This window comes from Siphateles boraxobius, unplaced genomic scaffold, assembly GCF_051911475.1.
Source record: "Siphateles boraxobius isolate OS27281-9 unplaced genomic scaffold, OSU_SipBor_1 26, whole genome shotgun sequence".
Classification (NCBI taxonomy): domain Eukaryota; kingdom Metazoa; phylum Chordata; class Actinopteri; order Cypriniformes; family Leuciscidae; genus Siphateles; species Siphateles boraxobius.
In genome coordinates, this window is record NW_027508876.1 from 6,749,834 (window position 1) to 6,773,085 (window position 23,252).

General features: G+C 36.2%; 2 protein-coding genes across 5 annotated transcripts in view; both read left to right on the forward strand.

The window, feature by feature from the left end:
- Nucleotides 1-932: 932 nt before the first annotated feature.
- On the forward strand, nt 933-17,892 carry xrcc2 (X-ray repair complementing defective repair in Chinese hamster cells 2). The gene is made up of 3 exons (XM_077244239.1): nt 933-1,017; nt 1,336-1,417; nt 16,285-17,892. The coding sequence occupies exons 1-3, from the start codon at nt 979-981 to the stop codon at nt 17,076-17,078; spliced, it is 915 nt and encodes a 304-aa protein (XP_077100354.1). The 5' UTR covers nt 933-978; the 3' UTR covers nt 17,079-17,892.
- A 4,405-nt stretch (nt 17,893-22,297) lies between these two features.
- Nucleotides 22,298-23,252, forward strand: part of kmt2ca (lysine (K)-specific methyltransferase 2Ca) — a 164,280-nt gene continuing 163,325 nt past the window's right edge. For all 4 annotated transcript variants that reach the window (XM_077244240.1, XM_077244241.1, XM_077244243.1 and 1 more), the window contains exon 1: nt 22,298-22,539. The gene's annotated coding sequence lies outside the window, so the exon portion shown is untranslated. The remainder of the gene's footprint in view (nt 22,540-23,252) is intronic.

Sequence of the window (23,252 nt, forward strand, 5' to 3'; positions counted from 1 at the left end):
GGAAATATCTCCCATAAACTGTCTGATTGTTTATATAGATCAATTATCAATGAACACTGGAGAGTTATAGGGACCATTTCAATTTTATTGTGCATATTATTATTATTATTATTATTATTATTATTATTATTATTATATTATTAACATGAATAGTATTTTTTTCATGTCACTACTTTTATTGTGTGCGTTGCCAATATTGTATGTTAAAAATCATATCCCAATAAAGCACTTAGAAACTGAATAAAACTGACTGGTGACAAATCTTGAGTAGGCCTATCATCTAGAATAGAGATCTGAATGGTAAACTCTAGATGGCAGTCTGTCCTAATTTTACATTAGGATACAATTATTAATAATTTATACTGTGTTGTACACATTTGTTGTTCCAATGTAGTAAGTGATAAATATAAATGTGTATGGTGTTTCACACTTTTCAAAACGTTTCTATTGTGTGTCCACAGTATGGATTGTCAGAAATTAACGTTTTTATTAAATATCGATGTGTCATTCTTCAAATTTATTTTAGTTAGCTACTACTAAAAAGATATGTTAGAAAAACAACAATCGTTATACCCTCTGAGACGTTATATCTGACGTCTAAAGGAAGTAATTGAAGTAATCACACATTTTCATACTATAGCCTACTCTTGTTTTATGAGAAGTAGATAAAATAATTATAGCATATTAAATGATAGATTAACATGAAAGTCCAGAATAAAACTGAAAAGTGAAAGCTACCAGTTCAAACTGTGCACATGCAAGGATTCTGCACAATTTCTGAATAAATTATCTCATATTCTATTAAATACGACAAAATATAAAATAAAAAAGAAAGTTAAATACAAATGCATGTTATTGTGGGGTTTCAATATTAGGTTGTCAGAAAAAGTTTGGAGGACTCTTGTTTTGAAATGTAGTCGAACGCTTATGTATCAGGAAATAGAATCCTGAAATAATTGCGCGAAAACTAGCAACGAAATGACAGCGCGAGTCAGAATGGCAGAGAATGGCGCACAGGTACATCTGACAAATCAGTTCACATTAAAGCTGTAAGAAAACTTACAATTAAATAATAGATTTTAACGCATGTTTAAGTTTTAAACCGGCTAAAAGGAATATAAACATGAACTATTCCTGTAGATACATTACAATAGGTTCATTCAAACAATCATCATGACAGTTTTCAACTAACGTTAAATCTTTGTTGGAGTGGAAGTACAAAGGTTCAGACATGTTCATGCACTATGTATGAATGGGGTCGTACAATAGCCAGTACTGGAAAGCCACTAGCTATGCCTTTCTTGCTGTAAACACCAATGTTTGTGTTTTTTCTAGTTGGTAACCAGACTTGAGGGGCGACCGTCATTGAGGGACATTGAACCCAATATATTTCCTGTCGACAGCGGTCCACGTCAAGGTGCAGTGAAATCAAACTGACCCTTCATGCATTGAATGTGAATTGAATTATCCATAACGCACAAGTTATTGGAATTGCATTCGTACAACACTAGTTAAATGAAACAAACATACATTAATTATCATTTATTATTACATTGGCCAACCAATGGTATACGGGGAGTGTTCCAGAAACCTTTTTGTAAACAATAATTTTTGCAGTACCATTTGGTGCCACTAGTGATGACATAACACATTTTACCTTCAAATTCAAATTTATCATCCTGTCAATTCAAATTCAGCAATTTAATAGAATGCTGCAGTGATGACGTATTTTTGTTGGGCAACCTGGAAGTTAGCATCACTCTGGTTCCCTCAATGAAAAAAACTACAAAAATTGTTGCAGAAAGTAAGCTTTTGTGAACAACAAACGTTTATGATTTTTACACATTTTGTTCATCATGATAATCTTCACAGAAGAACATAGCTTTTTCAGCTTTTCAGTGAATTCAACTTTTTGAATTTTGAAGCAGAAGTTAAAAAAGGAACTACACCATGGTTGCATGCTTTAAACTCACAATGACGTTTTATGTTCCCGACAAACTCTGTAGTCCCATTTAGCCACTTGTTAGCAACTGCCTTTTCCAAGACAATTAAAATACATTATTACTCGTGTATTTTATGTTGCAGAATAGGTTATGAATATCCCTGGTCCGCTGAGAAGGGTAACAAGATACTGCGTCTTGGTATTATGGCTGTCAAAATGTCTGAAAAACTAAATTTGAATTAAATATTACTAATATTCAAATTATATTTTAATTTAAAAGGCATTCTGTCAATTAGGGGGAAAAAAAGCTTTTGGCTTGTCTCCTGATGCCACAATAGAGCGCAATGAGCAAAATATTAGTGCACTGCATTAAATTGTTTATTCAAAGCAATGACATAGGCTAACTGTCTGTAAAAAAAGTGCATCATGTTTAAACTAATGTTTATAAATCAAATAAATGGAAAAACCCCACAAAGTAATGTTTTTTTTTAAAGTTGAACTTTTAAATTTAGATGGCTTTCTAAATGGGCTCTCTTATATAAGTTACGAGTGGTACAGTCTAAGATGTCTGTCATAGAAAACAATGGAAGAACAGCAAAGAAAATGCATTCTGTCTGGATATGGTTTTGAAATTTTTTGACTCTGAGCTTCTCTATTTCTGCAATGTTCTGAATGAACAACGCAGTAGCGCCACATCTCGTGGGTTTAACTGAAAAGGTTAACTAAATATTAAAACGCAACTATTATCATCACAATATCATTTGCCACCAATAAGGCTGCCTGATCACACCTAAAATCCGAATGCGCCATTTTTGCATTCAAATGTGGATTTGTATTTTAAATTCGATGGATATTTTATTTATGTATTTATTTGTATGTGTTTACAGGGAGAGAACACATTAATGAACATGACTGTAAATGTGCCAGAATTAGCCAAATGGCTATTTCCCATCTGTAGATTCTTGACTGAATGTTAAAAAGGCACCCTAAAAAAACAATGCATCTTATATTAATACAATAACAAAAAACACACACACATGCACATTTACTACATTATCAAATACTAATTGAAAGATACAAGCACATGATTGTTTCCACGCACAGTCAATCCTATTAAATACATAGAATTTTATATTATATTATATTATATACATTACATTATATACAGACGTAACCTGAGACATAACCTTTTGAAGTGGAACTTTGATGCTGCATTTTTTTTTTTAAGCTATGGGGAACCAATACCCACTACGCCAAGCTAAGGGAATGTTGAGTTTAATTTAGTTTAGTTTATTTATTTAGCACGTTTAGTACAAGTACAGAACAATGCAAGGAGGGAACGAAGCCACTCTAGGCTTGTACAGAGTTCCACTCCTACTCCTATTGACTCATGAGACATGCAGACTAAACATCAAAAAAGAAGAATAAACAAAACACACACAAAAAACAACAACAAACAATACAAAGCAATTCAATACAAGCAAACAATACCTAGAAAAAACTACATAAAGGCGTCAGGCTAGCAATAATAGTCTCTTCAAGTGTTTTTTAAAAGCTGAATAAGAGGACATTGAACGCAACGATGGACTTAAATCACTCCAGAGCTTAGGACCTCTAAAATAAATATTAAATTGATGTCTTGTAGTTCGTGTGTATGGTAAGACTAAATTATTATTGCTATGTCTAGTTTGAAATGAGTGTACATGTGAAATAGGGATAAAAAAACTCTGAAAAGAGTCTTGTAGATCTTGTTTCCTATATATAAACTTATGCATTAGTAAACATGTTTGATAAATATTTACCTTATCAATAGGGAGAACTTTAAATTTATTATAAAGGGGTGCCGAGGGTGCATATCTATTAGAATGAGAAATAAATCTGAGATATTTCTTCTGTATGACTATTAATCTCTTCAGGTAGGTAGAATAGGTAGCTGCCCAGACAATATTTCAATAATTCATGAATGGAAACAAAAAACTATAATATAAGGTTAAAAATGCTGAAGAATGAACTAAAGGACAAACCCTCCTCAATATACCCAACATTTTAGTCGAAGTCGATGTGATTAAACCATTTAAGACCACTATCTATAATGACTCCCAAAAAAGTAGTATGCTGAACCAGTTCGATTTGAATATTTTTAATAAAGATCTTAGATAATTCTATAGGGTAATGTTTGTTAGTATTACAAAAAATCATAAAGTTGTATTTTTTTATATGAAGCGTGAGTTTATTCCGTTGAAACCATTCCACAATATATGATAGTTGTTCATTGACCGTTTTTATTAAAATATTGAAGTCTTGGTGAGAAGCTATGAGATTTGTATCATCTGCGACTAGTACTGGCAGGAGTTTGGTACAAGTCGTAGCCATATCATTGATATAAATTAAAAATAAAAGAGGCCCCAAAATTGATCCTTGAGGGACCCCAATCATAATTTTGTGACTTCATTGACGTATAACCTTCCAGGTAAACATATTGCTCTCTATTAGTTAAGTAGCTTCTAAACCATCTCAAAGCAACATCCTCCACTCCGTATCTACTAAGTTTGGCAATCAAAATATTGTGACGGACAGTATCAAATGCCTTGCTCAAGTCCAGGAAGACTCCAAGAGCAAATATTTTATTATCAAGAGCTGAAGAACTATAGTTCACAAGTTGAATGAGGGCATGCTCAGTAGAGTGTCGCTTCTGAAAACCATATTGATATTTGTATAAAATATTATTGGTATCCAAGTGATTAAATAATCTCGAATAGACAAGTCTTTCTAAGATTTTCGATATACACGGGAGAATTGATATTGGCCTATAATTACCAAATTCCTTGGAGTCACCGGTCTTGAAAATTGGTATAACCCTAGCAACTTTCAAATTCTGAGGGACAATTCTAGTTCTCAAGGACAGTGAGAGAATATGAATGAGAGGTTTAATAATGTAATCAATTGTCTCTTTAATAAGAACACTTTTAATGCCGTCATGACCATGAGCTGTATTTTTAAGTGATAAAATAATATTCCGAACCTCTTGAACAGTTGGTGGGTCCAAATTATAAAATGAAGGATATTGACCTTTGATTAAAGAACATGGATGTATATCCGAATCATTAATGTTTGATGCTAGATCAGAACCAACCGATATGAAGAAATCATTAAAGCCATTAGCAATATCAACAGGGTTAGAGAGAACCCCCTTCATACTGTTCATTACTACAGGGGCAGTAAATGAGGATTTAGTGCGATTCAATAAATGATTAACGAGGTGCCATGTTGTCTTAATATTTTTAGAAGATTCTGCAAATTGATTTGAATAATATTTTTCTTTGCTTTTCTTACTAAAAATGTAAAATGGTCTTTTACATTTCTTATAAGTTTCAACATTAATTGAAGAAGGATTAAGAATAGACCTCCTATAAAGTTTATTTTTTTTCCGGGAAAGGTTTTTTAGTTCATCAGATATCCATGGCTTCCCCTTAGAGTATTTATTTCTAGATTTTGTGCTCGTCAACGGAAATGGTAAGTCCAAGGCCTTATTAAAAGACTTTAAGAATAAACTATATGCACTGTTAACGTCTTGAGACACAAGTACCTCCTCCCATATGATATTGCCAATGACAGACTTGAAATGATCAATGTTCTTTCTAGAGAAATTACGAAATTTATTTGACCCATTCTTATGATAGCTAGACATTAATTGGCGGGATTGAATAAACTGAAAAACAGGAAAGTGGTCAGAAACATCACACTTCAGGAGACCTGAAATGACCTCAAAATTATAAGAATAAAATAAAATATTATCAGTAAGAGTAGCAGATCAGGAGGTGATTCTAGACGGTTTAGTAATAAGAGGAAAAAAATTAAAGTAATGAAGTGCATTTAAGAAATCAACTGTTTGTGGTAAATCACATTTAAGTAAATTAATATTATAATCACCAAGTAAAAAACATAATTTACTTTCTTTGCTTATTAACTCAAGTGTTGATTGAAGTGCATCAATAAATGTGTTATGGTCTGAATCTCGTGGTCTATAGATGCATCCAATCAATATGCTCTTACCATTGAATTGTTGACCAAATGGAATTTCAATAAATATAGACTCTGTGTTAGTAGTATCAAATTCTGTACTAAGATCGTTCCTAACACCAGCATCAAAGGAATTCAAAACATATAAAGAGACACCCCCTCCTCTTTTGTTTTTTCTACAAGAATGAAAAGATAAATAATTAGGTAAGGGGAACAAAGAAAATACATCAGTCAGCCAAGTCTCAGAAAAAGCCAAGACTGAGAAGGAAACATTTAAGGTTGACAAGAAAATTCTCAATTCGTCATGATTTTTAGACATACTACGAATATTCAAATGGAAAGTAGAGAAACTTTTTTTTAGAAGATTTTATAGTTTGATGCAGTGAATTAACTTGCCCTTCAGAGTAATACTTGCCAGACAGTTTTAATAAATTTAAATTAGGTTGATTTACATCAGGATTAAAGAAACTATCATAGATACCACAACTGTCTATATTCTGCTCAAACGGATTAAAAATAAAAGTAATCGTCAAAGATGGGCAAGTCAATAGAAGCCATAAAAATTAAATTGGCAAAAAAATCGACACAGACTCACGTGAAAAAAACTGACTGTCTCCTGGTTGAAAAGGCCTCCTAGATCAAAAGGACTAATAACCAAAGTTAACTGATTATTCCATCTGTCCCAGAGAATTGAATAATCATCATCCACAGTCAATGACACCAAAATAAAAAAAATAAAGTAATAGGTCCGCCCATCCACAGTTCATGTTGTGACTCAGCTCTAATCATCATTTGTACAAGTTCAATTCGTCCATTTCCTTCACCATCACAGCTCTTTCCTCTTCTCGTGTTGCACCATTCGTTCGAATATAAACTTTACCATTCCGAGACCAGGTCGCTTTAATCTTTTTAGACTTTTTCAGTAGCCGCGCTGCATAAGCAATATTCCCGTTCTTGCTTGTTAGATGTTCATTCACAAACACTCCCGTGCCTTTTAACTTGAAACCCTGCTGCAACAAGGCGATCTTGTCCTTTCTGTTGACAAAGCGAATTATGATTGCCGATGGGGTAGGAATATATTTCTTATTCCGAGGTAGTGTATGACAGGCCGAGATCTGGTTACTGCGAATGGGAATCTCCTTATTACCGAAGAATTGGATAACCTGGAATTCCAGGGTCTCCGTCTCAGCAGTTGTATCATCAGCATTGTTTCCCGCAGCGACATTGGAATAAGCACGTAGTCGTGTTTTCAATCCAGAGATAATCAGATCATCCATACGGTAATATTGCTCTACATCGTCTAATCTCTTTTCCAGTTCCTTAATCTGATCGTCTATCTTCTTTAGTTTAACTTCATAGCCGCTCACCTGAGCCTGTAGCAGATTCACCTGTTTCGTGAGCTGCAGGATCTCCGTTTGTTGCGTTGCGATTTTACCGACCTCTAGTTGGATTGAGGCCAGAGTTTTTTCAATATCTTCCATATTGACAACATTCGTAAGCTTTCTCGTTGTTGTAATGCCAAACAGGCACTTCGATTACTTTTGCTTGGTTTCTCTGGAGGATGAAATCCCCAACGGAGAAAATGTCCAATAGTCCCTAATTCTAGGAAAGATCCCCAAGCTTCTGTGCTTTACAGCAAGGAAAGTCATGGCTGTTCCACCTTCCTCCCTCCTTTACAGAACAGGCCTCTGCCTTAAACAGCCCCAAGAGCAGAGCTTCAGCTATGTCAGGCATATCACACCAGTATTTGACAAGGCTCTTAGGGAGTACCTACTGCAGGGGAGCTCTTACTCAATTTTAACAACCTTAGAGTGATTAGGGGAGATTAGCTCATACCATAACTTGAGTAGAAGCACTTATCCAGGATTAACTTTAGTTAATGACTAGACTATACTGCTACAATGACGAGGGATGCCATCTGCAATCCACCTCTACTCATCAGTTCGTAACACACTGATTATCCCTATAGAAGCACCCTACCAAAGGGGAGCATATATCCCTTCTTTAAGACCCAACAACATATGGAGAGGGAGTTAAACAAAACAGATAAACTCTTGTGAATTGCCCATCATTAGCTACGTTTACATGGACACCTTTTGGTTCAATCGGAATGAAATCAATACGATTGATGAATCCGAACACGGTGTTTACATGAAAGATAAATAAAGTAATCAGGTTGATGTGCGCGTTTATATGTCACAAGTTTCAAATCGGAATTGATTTTTTGACATGCGCACACTGCACGAATATACTGCCGCTTTTTGTGCATAACTATTCTCCTCTATTTGTTCTTTATTTGCTTTAAACAGCAGACTTAATATTTATCCGTCTCTGGTCATGATTTGGAGACAATGAGCATATGAACTGTTTTGCCGTGCTGCTTATATTTATCACGCAGTAAAACCCCACGTCCAAAACCAATTGTCTGTGGATGAGAGTCTGAAACAAGGACTGGTGGGACGTTGTCCTGCTCCACTTCACAGACGCTGACGTGCTTACATTGGACAAAAGAGACAGATTAAAACACCAGGTGTAAACTGGCATGTGTCTCCCCCGTCTACTTGTAATCCGATCAACCAAAATGCATCTTAATACCAGGTGTAAACAGGAGCTTTCTTTTAGCACATAGAATGCAACAGATAACAAGGAGGGACGCACAGAGGCATGCTTACTCTACTTATTAACATTGTCGAACCAAGGCTATAGTAGAGCACCCATCCAAAGGGGTGCATACATCTCTATTCAAAACCCAACAGAAGTTGGGGAGAGAGGTAAATGAAGTAGAGGGAATCTATACTGCCCTACATAACTCTTCAGCCCTAAGGGGATAACCTTCAGCCCTCACAGGCCCCAGAGAGGGATATATCTCCTGAAAGCTGCTGACTGAGACCTCAGCTCTTTAAACTTCTCTACGACTGCCTTGTCAGGAACACAGAAGAGGTCAGTCTATGAGATCAAAGCTTTGAGGAAAAAATTGTCCCTTTCTCCTTGTCACTGAAGCCCCTCCGGTGGCAACTATAGCAACCATAGAACGGCCGATGCACTGGTCGTGTGCATTGTGGTACAGATAGCTAGATTTGTGGCATGGGGAGATTTTTTTTCACCACGAAGTGCTGATGCTCGACTCATCCCTCGAGAGAGTCAAGGAGGGGTGGGTGATATGACAAAAAAAAAACAAAAATCGCGTTTTTTTTTTTTTTAGAACAATTGAAATTTTGATATTTTTTTATGTTTAGCTAGTCAACTTAAAAACAACTACAATATGATTCAAGTAACATTCTTTTTATTAACCATCTAGTTAAAAGTTATATTCCAAGTGCACCACACCTGAAGTGATCAACATGGTGTAAATGTAAAACAAATGACTTGTTATATCTTTGCAGAAAATATGCTTTGAATATAAAGGCAAACATTGTACAAACGTATCTTAAACATATTTATTCTATATACTCAGAAATAATATAAAATAAATATTGCTTAATATTTCTTTGCCAAAAAGTAAAAGCAATCAATAACACCCGTAATAGGCTATTATTAACAGCAAATGCTTTGTAAAAACAAAATAACAGCACCTTTCAGCCTGTCACCATCATGCAAGATGAAATATCAAACATACAGTAGTAGTTCTTTACAAGTTTTTGCATTCCATTGCGCTATTTTTCCTATTGTTTCAATGTTTAGAGGACGTGTTTGACTGTTCCGTGTCTTATGTCTTTTGCAGCTTCTCACCCATGAAACGGCATTCTAAAAATTTGCCGCTCAAGTTACAAGTAACTCACTTTTAATAACTTTGCTTTTTCCCCATTCCACTCATCAATTGATCAGCTGGCCCAGTTTGTTTTGATTGGTCAACCACATAGTATATATCGGAAATTTAACGGCCTTACTATAATGGGGTTTTAGTTTCCGAGGCTTCACGAACAGCTGTAAACAGTGTTAAATCTATGGTGTCGGTATTTGAAGTACATGAATTTTTTGCCCTCGTAGTGAAAAAACAGCGTCTCCTCAACATCAACAATCCCTTACCCAACTGATTTCATTATGTAAATATGTAACATGGTGATATAGTCACAAAAATAATAGCAGGACTTAGGGCTGGACGATTTTGGCTAAAATCATAATCGCGATTAATCGAACAAGTTACCTCGATTACGATTATTGAACGATTATTTTAAAAAAAATTCCCTCATGTGTCACTGGCAAGGCTTATACTGTAAATATGTTCACGGTTTTTTTTTTTATGAAAGAATGCATAATCCTATCTTTGTGATTCTAAAATAAGGAAACACACAGATAGCTTTTAATGCTTATTAAATATTTCAAACAATTGAATCAAACAAAGCAAACAATGCTTGAAATAAAAACGTCTTATAAAAAAAGTAATTAAGTTTTAATGTAAAAAGAAAGTTTCCTAGAAATGTAGAAAAGAGTTCTTTTTGTAAACAAAATAAATTATTGTAAATATTGCCATCTTAAAAGTAAAATATAACTTGTATAAAACTAAAAAAAATAATCCTTTTCATATTGTGTAGCATTTGTAAATGCTTGTGTTATCGAAACCTGCTTTGTGGAGTGGAGGCACGTGTTGCTGGGCGTTTGTCAGTCTCTCTCTTTTTTCGCGTGTTTCTTTGGTACAAGCGGCTCCTGTTGCTGAGTTGACTCAGTGTTTGAGTTCCCTTTCACGGAAAATACACGGATAAAATGGCCCGTGATTTGACCCGGGTTCGTTTGACTTTGGTTCATTCACACTGCCAGTGATTTTCCGGAATCAATAGAGTGCGTTCACACAGACACACACAACCCGCAAAGACACGTGAGATTTCCCAGCGGCGTCTATAGTTTGCTTGTGAGCTGCGATTTCTCTCGAGAAACCACTTGTGCATTATTTTCTCTGATTCGATCATAAACTAGCGCATTACGAACCGTTTCACGCTGGCGAACGATCCCGGCTTAGCGCCATCATTACGACACGGCATTGATTATGGCTTTTGTTCACACAGCGCGCGTTACGGGACTAAAAACGGCAATGTTACTATGTCCCCAACCTATGGAAAGCCAAGAGGGCCAAAAACACGCGAATTTTTATGCGTATTTCACGCGTATTTCACGTGTAAAATACGCGTAAAAATTCGCGTTGATTATGTCACGCGTATTTCACGTGTATTTTACACGTAAAATACGCGTTAAAAATCAGTATGAACGGGTCGGTGTCATTGGCTGCTGAAGACTTGGGTCTAACCATTTCTGTGAGCTTAGAGGGGTGTACCTTTCATAGACCAGGCTACCACCAGTTTACATTCTATAGATCAGCTTATTCAGGGTTTTTTTATAACCTATATGAATAATATATTTAAATAGCAGTTTTATGATAATTTAGATAAAAATAAAATTAACTTGTTTTTCTCAACTCATACCTTTTTGTAAATAAACACATTAGTGGACATTCTAGCTTTAACATCAAAGCATTAAGGTGTGTGGGGAAATCAGTTACAGTGGAGGTAACCAATGCAGGTTTATGATCACTGCAGGTTTAAGATACAGACCACTGTAATCAATATCTGTCTTTGGAAAACAACGTGAGCTTTTGTTGTGCTTACATTTACAGCTATAGCAAGCAGGGGGCGCTTTTTCAAACCTTGTTGTTTGGTGATGTACAGGTGATTTTATCAATTTAAAGGAATTTAATTACTTAAAGTATTTAAATATGTTATTTAAGGCTTTCAGGATTAGAATAAGAGCTTGTGCTCAGGTCAGGACAGGTATAAGAACTTGATTTGGCTTTCCTGACAGCAGAAGTAATTTACAGGTCACCTTGGTAATTGGTATTAAAGCAATTTATCTATAAAAATTATTAGACACTTTGGTTAAACACCATATAACATTTAAGTAAACATATAAACATAAAAATCAGTGACGTAACTTTGTTTTAATAAGTGGGTGGAACAGGTGGGGTGGGGGTTGCTAATAAAATGCTAAATCAGATTTATGTAGGCTACAATAACATTACGACGTCCAGCAATCGATTTAAATAGTAGGCTACATGGGGTTTAATTTGTCGTTTAATGAGATGAAGTATAATGTATGTTGTCAGTGCCATGTTGTCTCTAATATTTAATGTTAGAATATTTACTCTGCATTTTCTGTTTCTATAGAAAACCACACACTAATACACCCACAACTAAGTACAACCATTCAATCCTTGTTAATAACTGAGTTGTTGTGGTGACAAATAAACAGGTTACTCTCAAATTCCAACATATTTTCACCAAGTCTCTTACCGGACACCATGTGGCATATTTCATACCTAACCAGCAGTTTACTGAAATGAGACTGTGCTATAAAGCCAACTCGTTTTTTTTTTCAGTTCCACACTTACTTTACCTTCCTCAAGCACTGACAGAACACATCCAAGCTTGTGATCATAAATTCATACAAATCATCTGCATGATAAAAGGTACAGTGGGTCAGTTTGTTAACATATGCATTACTATTTTAAATCAGAATTGATTTCACTGAAAATGTATTACATTTAGAAAAAATGAAATGAAGCTGAACTCTGCAGGGCAGAGGGCATTGACCCTTGAGGACCGTGTTTGCCCATTGCATTCGGACCATTCCAAGTGAACCCTGCTGATGTAAAAAAAAAAAAAAAAAAAAGAGTGTAAGGGGTTAAATTAGCAATTTAAAAGGGTAGTCATTGCAGTGTCACCTGTCAATCTATCTTTGTTATCATGGGCGTCAGTTTGGTTTGAAATGTGGTGGGGACAGAGACGCATTCGGAAGTGCATTTTCAGAAGTGCTGGGTACAATGACGCATTATTTTTTTTTCTCTCTTTCGCGCAGGTTATGTTTTCAAAGACGATGTCCTGTAGCTCAGGCACGGCCCCACTTTTCAACAGGCCCACCCAAAACTTTCACACAAAAAAAAACCTTTTACTATATTCTAATTTTGTCAATAATTATAAAAAAAAATTGCCAAAAGCTCATAATTTGTGCTCAAGAGCACGACCGCACGCATAGCGCTTGCCACAAAGAACCGGTAAAAGTAATGATTATAAATGCATCTAAATGTGTCTAAATACGCTGTGAATGTGAATGTGCATTATACGCCGAGTTTCGGTTAATTTATGAGACAAACTCCAATTCACTCGCCGGCGCCTCCATGTAGTGATTCTGCTATATTTACTTCTTATTTATTAAATAAATCCAGACAATTGGTTCATGAAACATTGATTAAACGAAAATAAATGTAAAGAAAGGCAGCTGTTCTGTTTGAGGTCTCTGTTAAAGTTTTAAAGAAGTCTTTTAGTGCCGCTTTCAGAACGCTCACGTCCGTAAACGAGAACTGACACGTTGTTTTTTCCCTCATAAATGCGAACAGAAAAATCAATAAAAAATATATTATAGTTTTTTTTTTTTGCTGGGTCAGACAATGATTGCCAAATTCCTCTCTCATATTGCTCCTCATAACCACTGAAAACGGTCCACAAAAATCGAACCAAAAGTCAAATTAATATGGACGGAAGTTAAAAAGTGGTGGGTACAAAATGACTGATGACGAAATCTGGTGGTACGAAATCACCGCATCCCCGAAATCGACGCCTATGTCTGTTAGCTTTATTTTATTAAAGCCTTCTATGATAAAGTTGATAAATGTCCATGTAATGACACTGTGAGTGTGCCCCTTCTGTGTGAGGTCCACCTTGATATATGGCTGCATACATGAGGAATGGTTTCCTGAGGCTGTATTTTTATTTTATTTTTTATTTTTGTATTTTTTTTATTAATATAGAGAATTCAAGTACAAACAATTAAGGCATAAAACAACGATTATACAGTTGTATTCGTGTTGATAGATCACACAAAAATGAACATATAAGAAGAAAATTAAAATAAAAAATAAAATAAAAAATAAAAAGAAACGAAAAGAGGTGAGGGTCTTAGTCCAATAACATAAACAATTCCAAAACGGAAAGGAGTTTCCGGGCATTTCTGTCTGTCATCCAATGAAGAGATTTTAACAATAAGTTCAAGTCATTCTTCCATCCATTGAAATGGGGTTTGGTATTTAAATATTTACATCTGTGGATGAAGTGTCCTGAGGATGTATTGCAGAAACAACTTCAGTCAGAGTAATATCTTGTCTTAAGTAACCACTGTGATTTCATTTTGGAACCAATTTAAAACACTGAACTTGTCAGATTATAACTTGGGGCTTAAAGGGATAGTTCACCCATTTACTCACCCTTATGTTGTTCCAAAGTTTCTTTCTTGTGTGGAACTTCCATACTATGGAAAACAATATTATGGAAGTCAATGGGGACCAGCAATGTTTGGTTACCAATAATCTTCAAATATTAGTAACCAAACATTGAACGAGGCTCATGCATGTTTGAAACAACATGAGGGTGAGTTAATGAAGACAGAATTTTAAATTGAGTGAACAATACCTTTAAGATAGGACGTTTCTGTAATTTGGTCCCTGTGAAGCAAGGTTATGTTGTTATAACAGATATTCATTACAATTGCATTGATCAAGAACCACATCTGTAAACTTTTCCACAATCAAATGTTAACTTTTAATATTAGAAATCTTGAGTTGGGTTGATTGGTTTTACAGATAAATTCCTACTTTTCCTGTAGCTCAAACAGTGAAATGTTGGCGCTTGCAAAATTAAGGTCATGGGTTCGATTCCCAGGGAAAGCAAGAACTGATAAGAATGTAAATGTGTACATTGAAATGCAATGTAAGGCACTTTGGATAAAAGCATCTGTCAAATGCCAGGGACTGCAGATGAAATTGAGCTCTGTAGCTAATTCTGGGACAGTTCTTTACTGTCCATTGTCCCTGTTATAATAATAATAATAATAATATGTAAATGTACTAATATGCAAAAGGGGGCAATCTTGGTAAAAATAGTTGTTCATAAAAATGCAATCTATCTATTTTCTTTGGGCTACACAAGAAAACGAAGAAAAAGAAAAAAAAGAAATAGGAGGATATTTAATTTTGGTAGCAGTAAAATACTTCTGCTGTCAGGAAAGCCAAATCAATTTCTTATACCTGTCCTGACCTGAGCACAAGCTCCCATTCTAATCCTGAAAGCCTTAAATAACATATTTAAATACTTTTAAGTCATTCAATTCCTTTAAATTGATAATATCACCTGTATACCTAATTACAGTCTGTCTGAGTGCCCAATTTCAGAACAAAAAGGTTTGAAAAAGCGCCCCCTGCTTGCTATAGCTGTAAATGTAAGCACAACAAAAGCTCACGTTGTTTTCCAAAGACAGATATTGATTACAGTGGTCTGTATCTTAAACCTGCAGTGATCATAAACCTGCATTGGTTACCTCCACTGTAACTGATTTCCCCACACAACTTAGTGCTTTGATGTTAAAGCTAGAATGTCCACTAATGTGTTTATTTACAAAAAGGCATGAGTGGAGAAAAACAAGTTAATTTTATTTTTATCTAAATTGTCATAAAACTGCTATTTAAATATATTATTCATATAGGTTATACAAAAAACCTGAATAAGCTGATCTATAGAATGTAAACTGGTGGTAGCCTGGTCTATGAATGTACACCCCTCTAAGCTCACAGAAGTGGTTAGACCCAAGTCTTCAGCAGCCAATGACACCGACCCGTTCATACTGATTTTTAACGCGTATTTCACGCGTATTTTACGTGTAAAATACATGTGAAATACGCGTGAAATGCGCGTGACATAATCAACGCGTATTTCACGCGTAAAATGCACGTGAAATACGCGTGAAATACGCGTAAAAATTCGCGTGTTTTTGGCCCTCTTGGCTTTCCATACCAACCTGGCATCAATCCCGGGTCGTGTTTGCGTTCACACAGAAGGTGTTTGTTCTGGCAATTTCCCGGGATCAACACGCTGTGTGAAAGGGGCTCATGTTGCTTCAATGTCGCAGACTGGACGGGGCCGAGTTACGTGACTACACACGCGGTAATATGTTTTAAGGGGAAAGTACATTAACACACAGTCGGCGGAAATATTAATAGGATTAAAAAAACGAAATAACCGACATGGTAAAATTACGTCGGTTATAGGCTCTGAATTTCGGTTTCGATTATTTTTCGATTAATCATCCAGCCCTAGCAGGACTGCAAACGAGGTGTTTTCAGGCAAGTGTTTTCTGTTCAAGAGATTAACTATCTTAATATCTTAAGACTGCTTTGCAACTTTTCAAAACATTTACATGCACAAACAGCTATATTAAAAGAAATGTAAAATGAAAAAAAGCATAATTATGTGATCTTTAAATATCAGTTCATTTCTGCATCCGTACAGGTGACGTTGTGGAGTTTCATGGCGCGGAGGGTACCGGTAAGACAGAAACCCTGTACCACCTGATCATCCGCTGCATCACGCCTGTGCAGAATGGAGGTCTGGAGGTCGGGGTGGTCTTCATTGACACGGACTACCACTTTGACATGCTTCGCTTAGTGAGCGCTCTGGAGGGACGTTTGGCCGAAGACTTAAAGGAGAGTGAAGGCTCTGAAAATGAACCAGAGGAGAGGGTACGTTCATGTCTGCGCAGGCTGTCTGTAGTGCACTGCAACAGCTCATTACAGCTCCTCTTAACCCTGCATTACCTCGAAAACACTTTCTCCAGCCAGCCCTCCGTCAGCCTGCTGGTCATCGACAGCATCTCTGCGTTCTACTGGGTGGACAGATTCAGTGGCGGTGAGAGCACTGTTTGTCAGGAGGCTAACCTAAGAAAGTGTACCGAGTTGCTGGACAGACTCCGCAGAAACTACGGCATCGTGGTTTTCGCCACCACTCACGCCATCATGAGGAACTATGGATCTGATCCAGGGGTGTCATATGTGCCCTGCTCATCATCATTATCATCATCTCACAGGTGGAAGGCAGCTGAAAGCGCTACAGACTTTGACAAGCCCTATTTGTGCAGAGCATGGCAGAGAATAGTAACTCACAGGATGCTGTTCACTAAAAGTCCTGTGTCAAATGACCACAAACAGGTTTTCTCCACAGCATGCACCAGCATAATGACCAAAGGTGTCAAAAGATGCTCATTTCATGTCATGGAAGACGGTATTACATTTGTATGTGACAAGTGAGCATGTACTAAACCTCTCAGCACAGGACACTTGCACTTTTGGGTTGTCACAATTATGAGGGCTACTTGGCGAAAGAAAATTGTCCTAAAAATGTCCACTTATTGTCTGTCAGTGTGTTTAATGATCAGTGCAATACTTGTTCTATTTTCCTTTCTAAACTACGATTAAAGACATGATATCTATGGACCATTAATACAGAAAACAACTCTGATGTATGGTTTAGTTGTTCGATTAATGGCTAATGAAGACCTTACTGTAGCTTTCTTGGAAAAAAATAAAACATAAATTTTTGCCATTCATTGAGGAATTTTATTTTATGGATGAGCTCAATTTAAATTTGCTATTGTTTGTGAAGTAAATCATCACTAGTGTACTAATTGTAAGTGTATGCATTAGAATTCATTAGTGTACTAATACTGGTATGGATTTGAACAAACCCCTAATTCTTAAAATCGGCATAAAATTTAAGTTGCAATAGTCTTTTCTTCTCTATTGACAGCTTCTTGGACAAGTGAAACAGCTTCTTATAAAAAATGTAGTGTGGGACTGGATTTTGTTCATTAGAATTGATTGGATTGTTGAATCTTGGTTTGCCATTGCTGTCTCATGTGAGTGACAGTTTGCTGGATGTTATTTTCCCGCCCTTGAGCCAGTAAACATATCATGAGAGAAAAGAACAGATGAAGGTGCAAGGGGAGGGGAAGTTATTTTATTAAAGACTATGAGAACACATGAATGTAAATAAATATTAATAAAAATAATGATGTGCACAGATAAACAATTTATAATAAATACTGCAATATTCCATTAAGAAGAAGAATTGTCAATTTTGATTTCATGGTGACTTTAAGTGTTAAACTTTGTGGGCCTTTTCTATTAATATCTCAAATCATGCAGCTTCCAAGCAGCCATTCAGAAACCACCCCAGCAACCCAATTTAGTTACAAAGTGCTGCATAGCAACACCCTTGTTTACAACCTGGTATTAAGATACGTTTTGGTTGATCGGATCACAAGTGGACGATACTAAATACAGGTGAAAGCAGGGTCTAAAACGTTTTAAGCTTGTCCATTTTCGACCACTTCCAGAGGTATCCAAAAACACATTTGGCGCATCCGTACTGACGTAATGTAGACGCTCATGTTGTCGAATGCATTCGAACAGCCACAAAATACCTACTTTCCTAAGACCTCCGACTTTCCTTTCCTAACTAACCCTAACCCTGAATGAGAACATGGATGAAATTAACTACCCACCTACCAATCCCTCCCACCCCACCCAGCCCCACCCCGTGGTCTCTTTACAGTGGGGTACATAATGGATAGATAAGTCAACAGAAAAACAGCCACAGGAATGATAAAACATAAAAAAAACATGTGGGATAAAAGTCCTGGTCATTGCTTTGCACAATATACTTTGAGACCTTCTCAGAAGATTTAGTCCAGATTTTTAATGTTGAGATTTGTGCCGAGTTCACCCGAGCTGTGGATATTTCTAACATTATAAGGTCCCGAAGTTGAATCAACCACTTGAATATATCCAGGGTATGGGGTAGGAGCCAGTGTTGAGCTATCAGCTTTTTTTGCAGACGTTAAACCGGCCAGCCAGACAATTTTATGCAGTTTAGAGAAATCAAGCTGAGAATCATCATTCAGGAATAATGGGGATCACCGGTATCGGATATTCAATGATTTTCGATTAGACAACATACATTTATCACAAAAGGGACTGAAGGAGGAGTCAATACGATGTATTTTAAATGTGGGGTCCAATAAGTTCTCTGACAGAAGTTATAATGAATCAGTTGGTGATTAGGATTCCTATGAAGTAAAAATGTTCTGCCATACTCCTCCCCAGTCCGTGACACCCTCCTCTTGTTCACAGTCTATTTCCCATGCGTGCTGTATAGCTAGGCGATTTGCTGTAGACTCTAAGGCCTTACCATACATCCATGAAGTGAACTGACTAGAAGAGGACAACTCAAACCAATCACTAATCGGGTGTGTGAGAAGTGTTTCACCGCAGGCCTTCATGGCTGACCTAAGGCGCAAATATAAAAACAGAGAAGAGGGTTCTGTTCCATACCGCTCACACAGTTCTTGAAAGCTTAACATGCGTTTAGGACCTATCTTTCAATGTATAAATGCCCTTCTGTATCCAGTCTCTAGAGAAAAATGGTGTACCTCCTAAACGGATATTATTATTATACCGAATGGGTGTGCCAAATATGCGAATAATGAATACATTTGTCCATAAGTTTAAAATTGACTATTTTGTTGGTCGTGATTGGACCGAAAGCTTGCATACATTGCTTGTTGTTTAGCCCAGAGAACAGTATATGTTGTAACCTGTGTTTGCCTGCTAAGCTCTCCTCTATCTCTCTCCAAGGAACCCTAGAGTGCGGGTCGAGCCAATCCTTAATGAATTTTATTTGAGAGGCCCTATGATACAGAAAGCGCTAATCCTCCATTATGTTTTGCACGTTGCAGTGTTTCAATTTTCATTTCATTCCTGATTTCTAACACGTACTCACAGCATTCGAAGTAGACCCTCCCCACGAATAAATCAGGACAGAAGGGGTTGAAAGTGGACAAAAGAGGCGTAAATGGGAATGTCTCCCTTGTCTACTTGTGATCCGATTGACCAAAAAGTTCACCCAAAAATGAAAATTCTGTCAGTAATTACTCACCCTCATGTTGTTCCAACCTCGTAAGACTTTCGTTCATCAAATTAAGATATTTTTGATGAAATCTGAGAGCTGTCTCACTCCTTCATAGGCGATTGCATCTGCGGCCCAGAAAAGTTAGTAAAAACATTGTTATAATAGTCCAAGTGACTACAGTGGCTCAACCGCAAGTTTATCAAGCGTCGAGAATAGTTTTTTTTGTGCAAAAAAACAACAAAAATAATGATTTATTCACCTATTCATTTCATGTCATTCAATGATCTTTGTGGTAGATTAAAAAGAAAGTTCTCTCCTAAACTGTTTATTTTCCTCTTCACATACTTTCCTACCAATTATGAGACAAGTATCTCATTTAACTGAGGCCATGTACATCCTCTCATTAACCAGTGCATTAAAAAGAAGTCTCTGAACCGAGCGAATAGCACACAATTTACATTTAGCTTTAGTACTTCATCAGCTAACAAAAAATAATAATTAGGCCAGAAATGAGTTGTCGTTTCACTTAGAAAAAACTGAGGAGCAACACTTTATTCAGCATCAAATTGGCTTAAATTGACAAAAATGGAGAATAGGTTGACATTACAAAAACATTGACTATGTTTTTGTGATGTTTTAATAGTGTAGAAAAAGCAAAGGGCCTGATTGCTGTTTTTTTCTGCAGTTTTTGCTGATTTAAGTTGATTAAGTGTAATTAAAGTCTGCATGAAACAAGTTATGATCATCTTTTCTTTCGTATTGTGACATCCAAAGTGAAACAGCTTTTTTAACAAGAAAAATGTGGGGCGAGACTTGATTTTGTCCCTCAAGAATTGATTGGATTATTGTCTTTGGCTATTGCTATTCATTTAGTAGCCCTGACCCTTTCCATATTTTGCCATATTCAATATGTTTCGGTTTATTTTAGGCAGCAACCCCCAATGTCATTATTTATCCTAAATAGTGGTAGGTGTTTTTTAAAGTTTTTTTTCCAAGTCTACAGCCAAAATGCGCAAAATAGTCCTTGTTATCATTTGTGAAGTTATCAAAAATGTTGTGAAGTTTTTAAGGACTTCTATATATAGATAGTGTAGTTATCGTTCTTTTACTTAATTTTTTACTTTTTTAAATGACATTTTAGGGGCAGAAAATGTTCATCTATAAAGATTCAGTGTCGTAAGTGTACCGCTTAAAAATCCCTGAAGTGTTTGTTACTGAAAATAATAAATTGTATTACTTGTTCAACCAGTCCCATGCGCTAGGTCTCTCTCACACACACAGCATGGATCATTCAGTGAGCGGGAAAGAGGAAACGTGTTGAAGCAGAGTGATGAAAGCATCATTGAGACACTGTCTTTCAAACACTGGTGCTTCTTTCAGGCAAAGGAGCTCATTTCCTCTCGCACCTGCACTGCTTTGGACATCTTCCCTAGAATCCTTGACCTTTAATGAGCCTCTTTTTTTTATCAGGAGAAAAGAACAGAGAATTACTGATGTACTTATAAAACACTGCTTTTATGTATTTTATTCCTTTAACTTGGGTTGTATTTTCTGTAGTTCACCGAACGTTTAAACTTTGAGTACAAATTATCATCTGATTTGTAAATGGAATACTGTGCATTTATCTGTTGAATTTGTCTCCATTTCTGCAAAGAATATTCTTTAATTATAATGAAAGTATAAACGAAAAAAATGCCAGCATGCATGGATTAGCTTATTATGTTCATTATAAACAAGAAAAAGCAGAAAAAAGAGAGAAAAAAGCTGTTTATGATTATTACTGCATTTACATTACCAAGTCAAAATAAATATGTGGAATCTCCATTTAAATGTCTTGTTTTTCCCTTTCCCCTTTAATATTATTTAATTTTATTTATCTTTTTTGTTTGTTATTATTCACTTACAGTTTGCATTTAGAATAGTTTATAGCACATGTAGTGTAATAGTGGGTGATAGAGATTAAAGGAAATTAGAAAAACACTGCCTCTATGTCAAAGTCAAGAATGCAACTGTAATTTAAAGCAATTTACACGACATATGTAGCCTATAAACAAAGAGAAAGTACACGGTTTACTTAAAAACAACAACAACAACAAAAAACACTAGATTACACATTATTAGTTCTAACATTTGGTATTTTGTGATGTTCTAAAATGCACAATTTTTAGGCATTTAAGAAATGTTAATTCAGAACTGAAAATATTTGTTTTTGCGATAGGAAATGGTCAGAGGGTCTGAGTGAATTAACTGCATTTTCTATGCTGATAGGCGACATGGACTCGATCCAGCTCATTTCCAGAATCTACTTCCGCGTTTTACCGCCCACCGCTGACGACTGAGAAGACTTTTTACCTTGAGTATGTCCTAGTGTATCACTCCGCAGGGTCAGTGAGACTTTTAAAAAATACCTCCATGAAGTTTTTAACAGAAATAACTTACATCTTTGGCACATCACACCTCATATATTCGGTTTATATATGTTCTGTACGAGTTGTGTGCAGTTTAAAACGGTAACACTGTCTTAAACGTTAAAGTGGGTCTATTTGTCCGTTGCCGTGACAGGCAGTGTTTCGGTCTCTCTTAAACATGGCCACCATGATGGAGTAAACGCTACAACTTTAAAATTCATATAATCGAGGAAAACTATGCTTCTTTCACCCAAATGAGGAATGTTTCGACCTGAAATATCGTACCAAACGCGTAATCCACATGAGAGCTTTGGGAAAAGTTTCTTTTTGGATTACATTCTGAATTAAGTTGGCTGGAAGCTGGAAAGGAAAAAAGAATTGCATCAATTCCGTAAGCATTCGCTACTCTTTCATCATTACATACGCTTTCTGCCGTGATTATTTGTTTACATGTTAATGTTTTAGTTGTGTTTGGGTAAAATGCGCGCTATTTTGATGTTTGAAGTGAAAAACAAGTGTTGTTTTGGTTTGCATTTGAAAGTGGCGATAGTTGCAGCCTGTGTGAGTGTGAACTGTGAGAAGAGTAACATTGAAACATTCTAATGACAGATTGGTATAAAGTCTGAGCGCGCATATATCAAATCCGCGGCTTTACGTCTTTAATTTGATTGAGGTCTTTAACTAATGACATAACTCCCTCACCATTAGAATAAACGAAAGTATTACATTTCATACGGGACCTTAAAGGACAACGAGGAAGTAACGTGAAAAATATCTATATTGGTAATAAAATAAGTTTGTTTGTCGATGTTAGTTTCAGTTGAGAAAAAGTGTGGACGACGTTGTTTAGTAAACGTCACACCGACGTTTGGTGGCAGAAAGTTGTTTTGTTTTCACATGGGTCCAGCCATCTTACTCGAGTCAAGATAAGAGCTGCTAAACTAACTAGTTTCCTTCAATCCAGGCTAATTTATCCCCAGGGCTAACCTGCTGCTTTAACATGTTGATTGTATAACTGGGGATTCTAACTTCATTAGTTGTGCCAGCTTTTATGAAGTTAGTACGAAGAACTATGCTTTTCCAGCTGTACGGGGTTAGTTGACA

Excerpts from the sequence above, each read along its gene's own strand:
- xrcc2 (XM_077244239.1), top strand. The coding sequence starts at position 979 with ATGACAGCGCGAGTCAGAATGGCAGAGAATGGCGCACAG. Across the intron at positions 1,018-1,335 it reads TGGCAGAGAATGGCGCACAG|TTGGTAACCAGACTTGAGGG; the intron begins GTACATCTGACA and ends TGTTTTTTCTAG. Across the intron at positions 1,418-16,284 it reads CGACAGCGGTCCACGTCAAG|GTGACGTTGTGGAGTTTCAT; the intron begins GTGCAGTGAAAT and ends GCATCCGTACAG.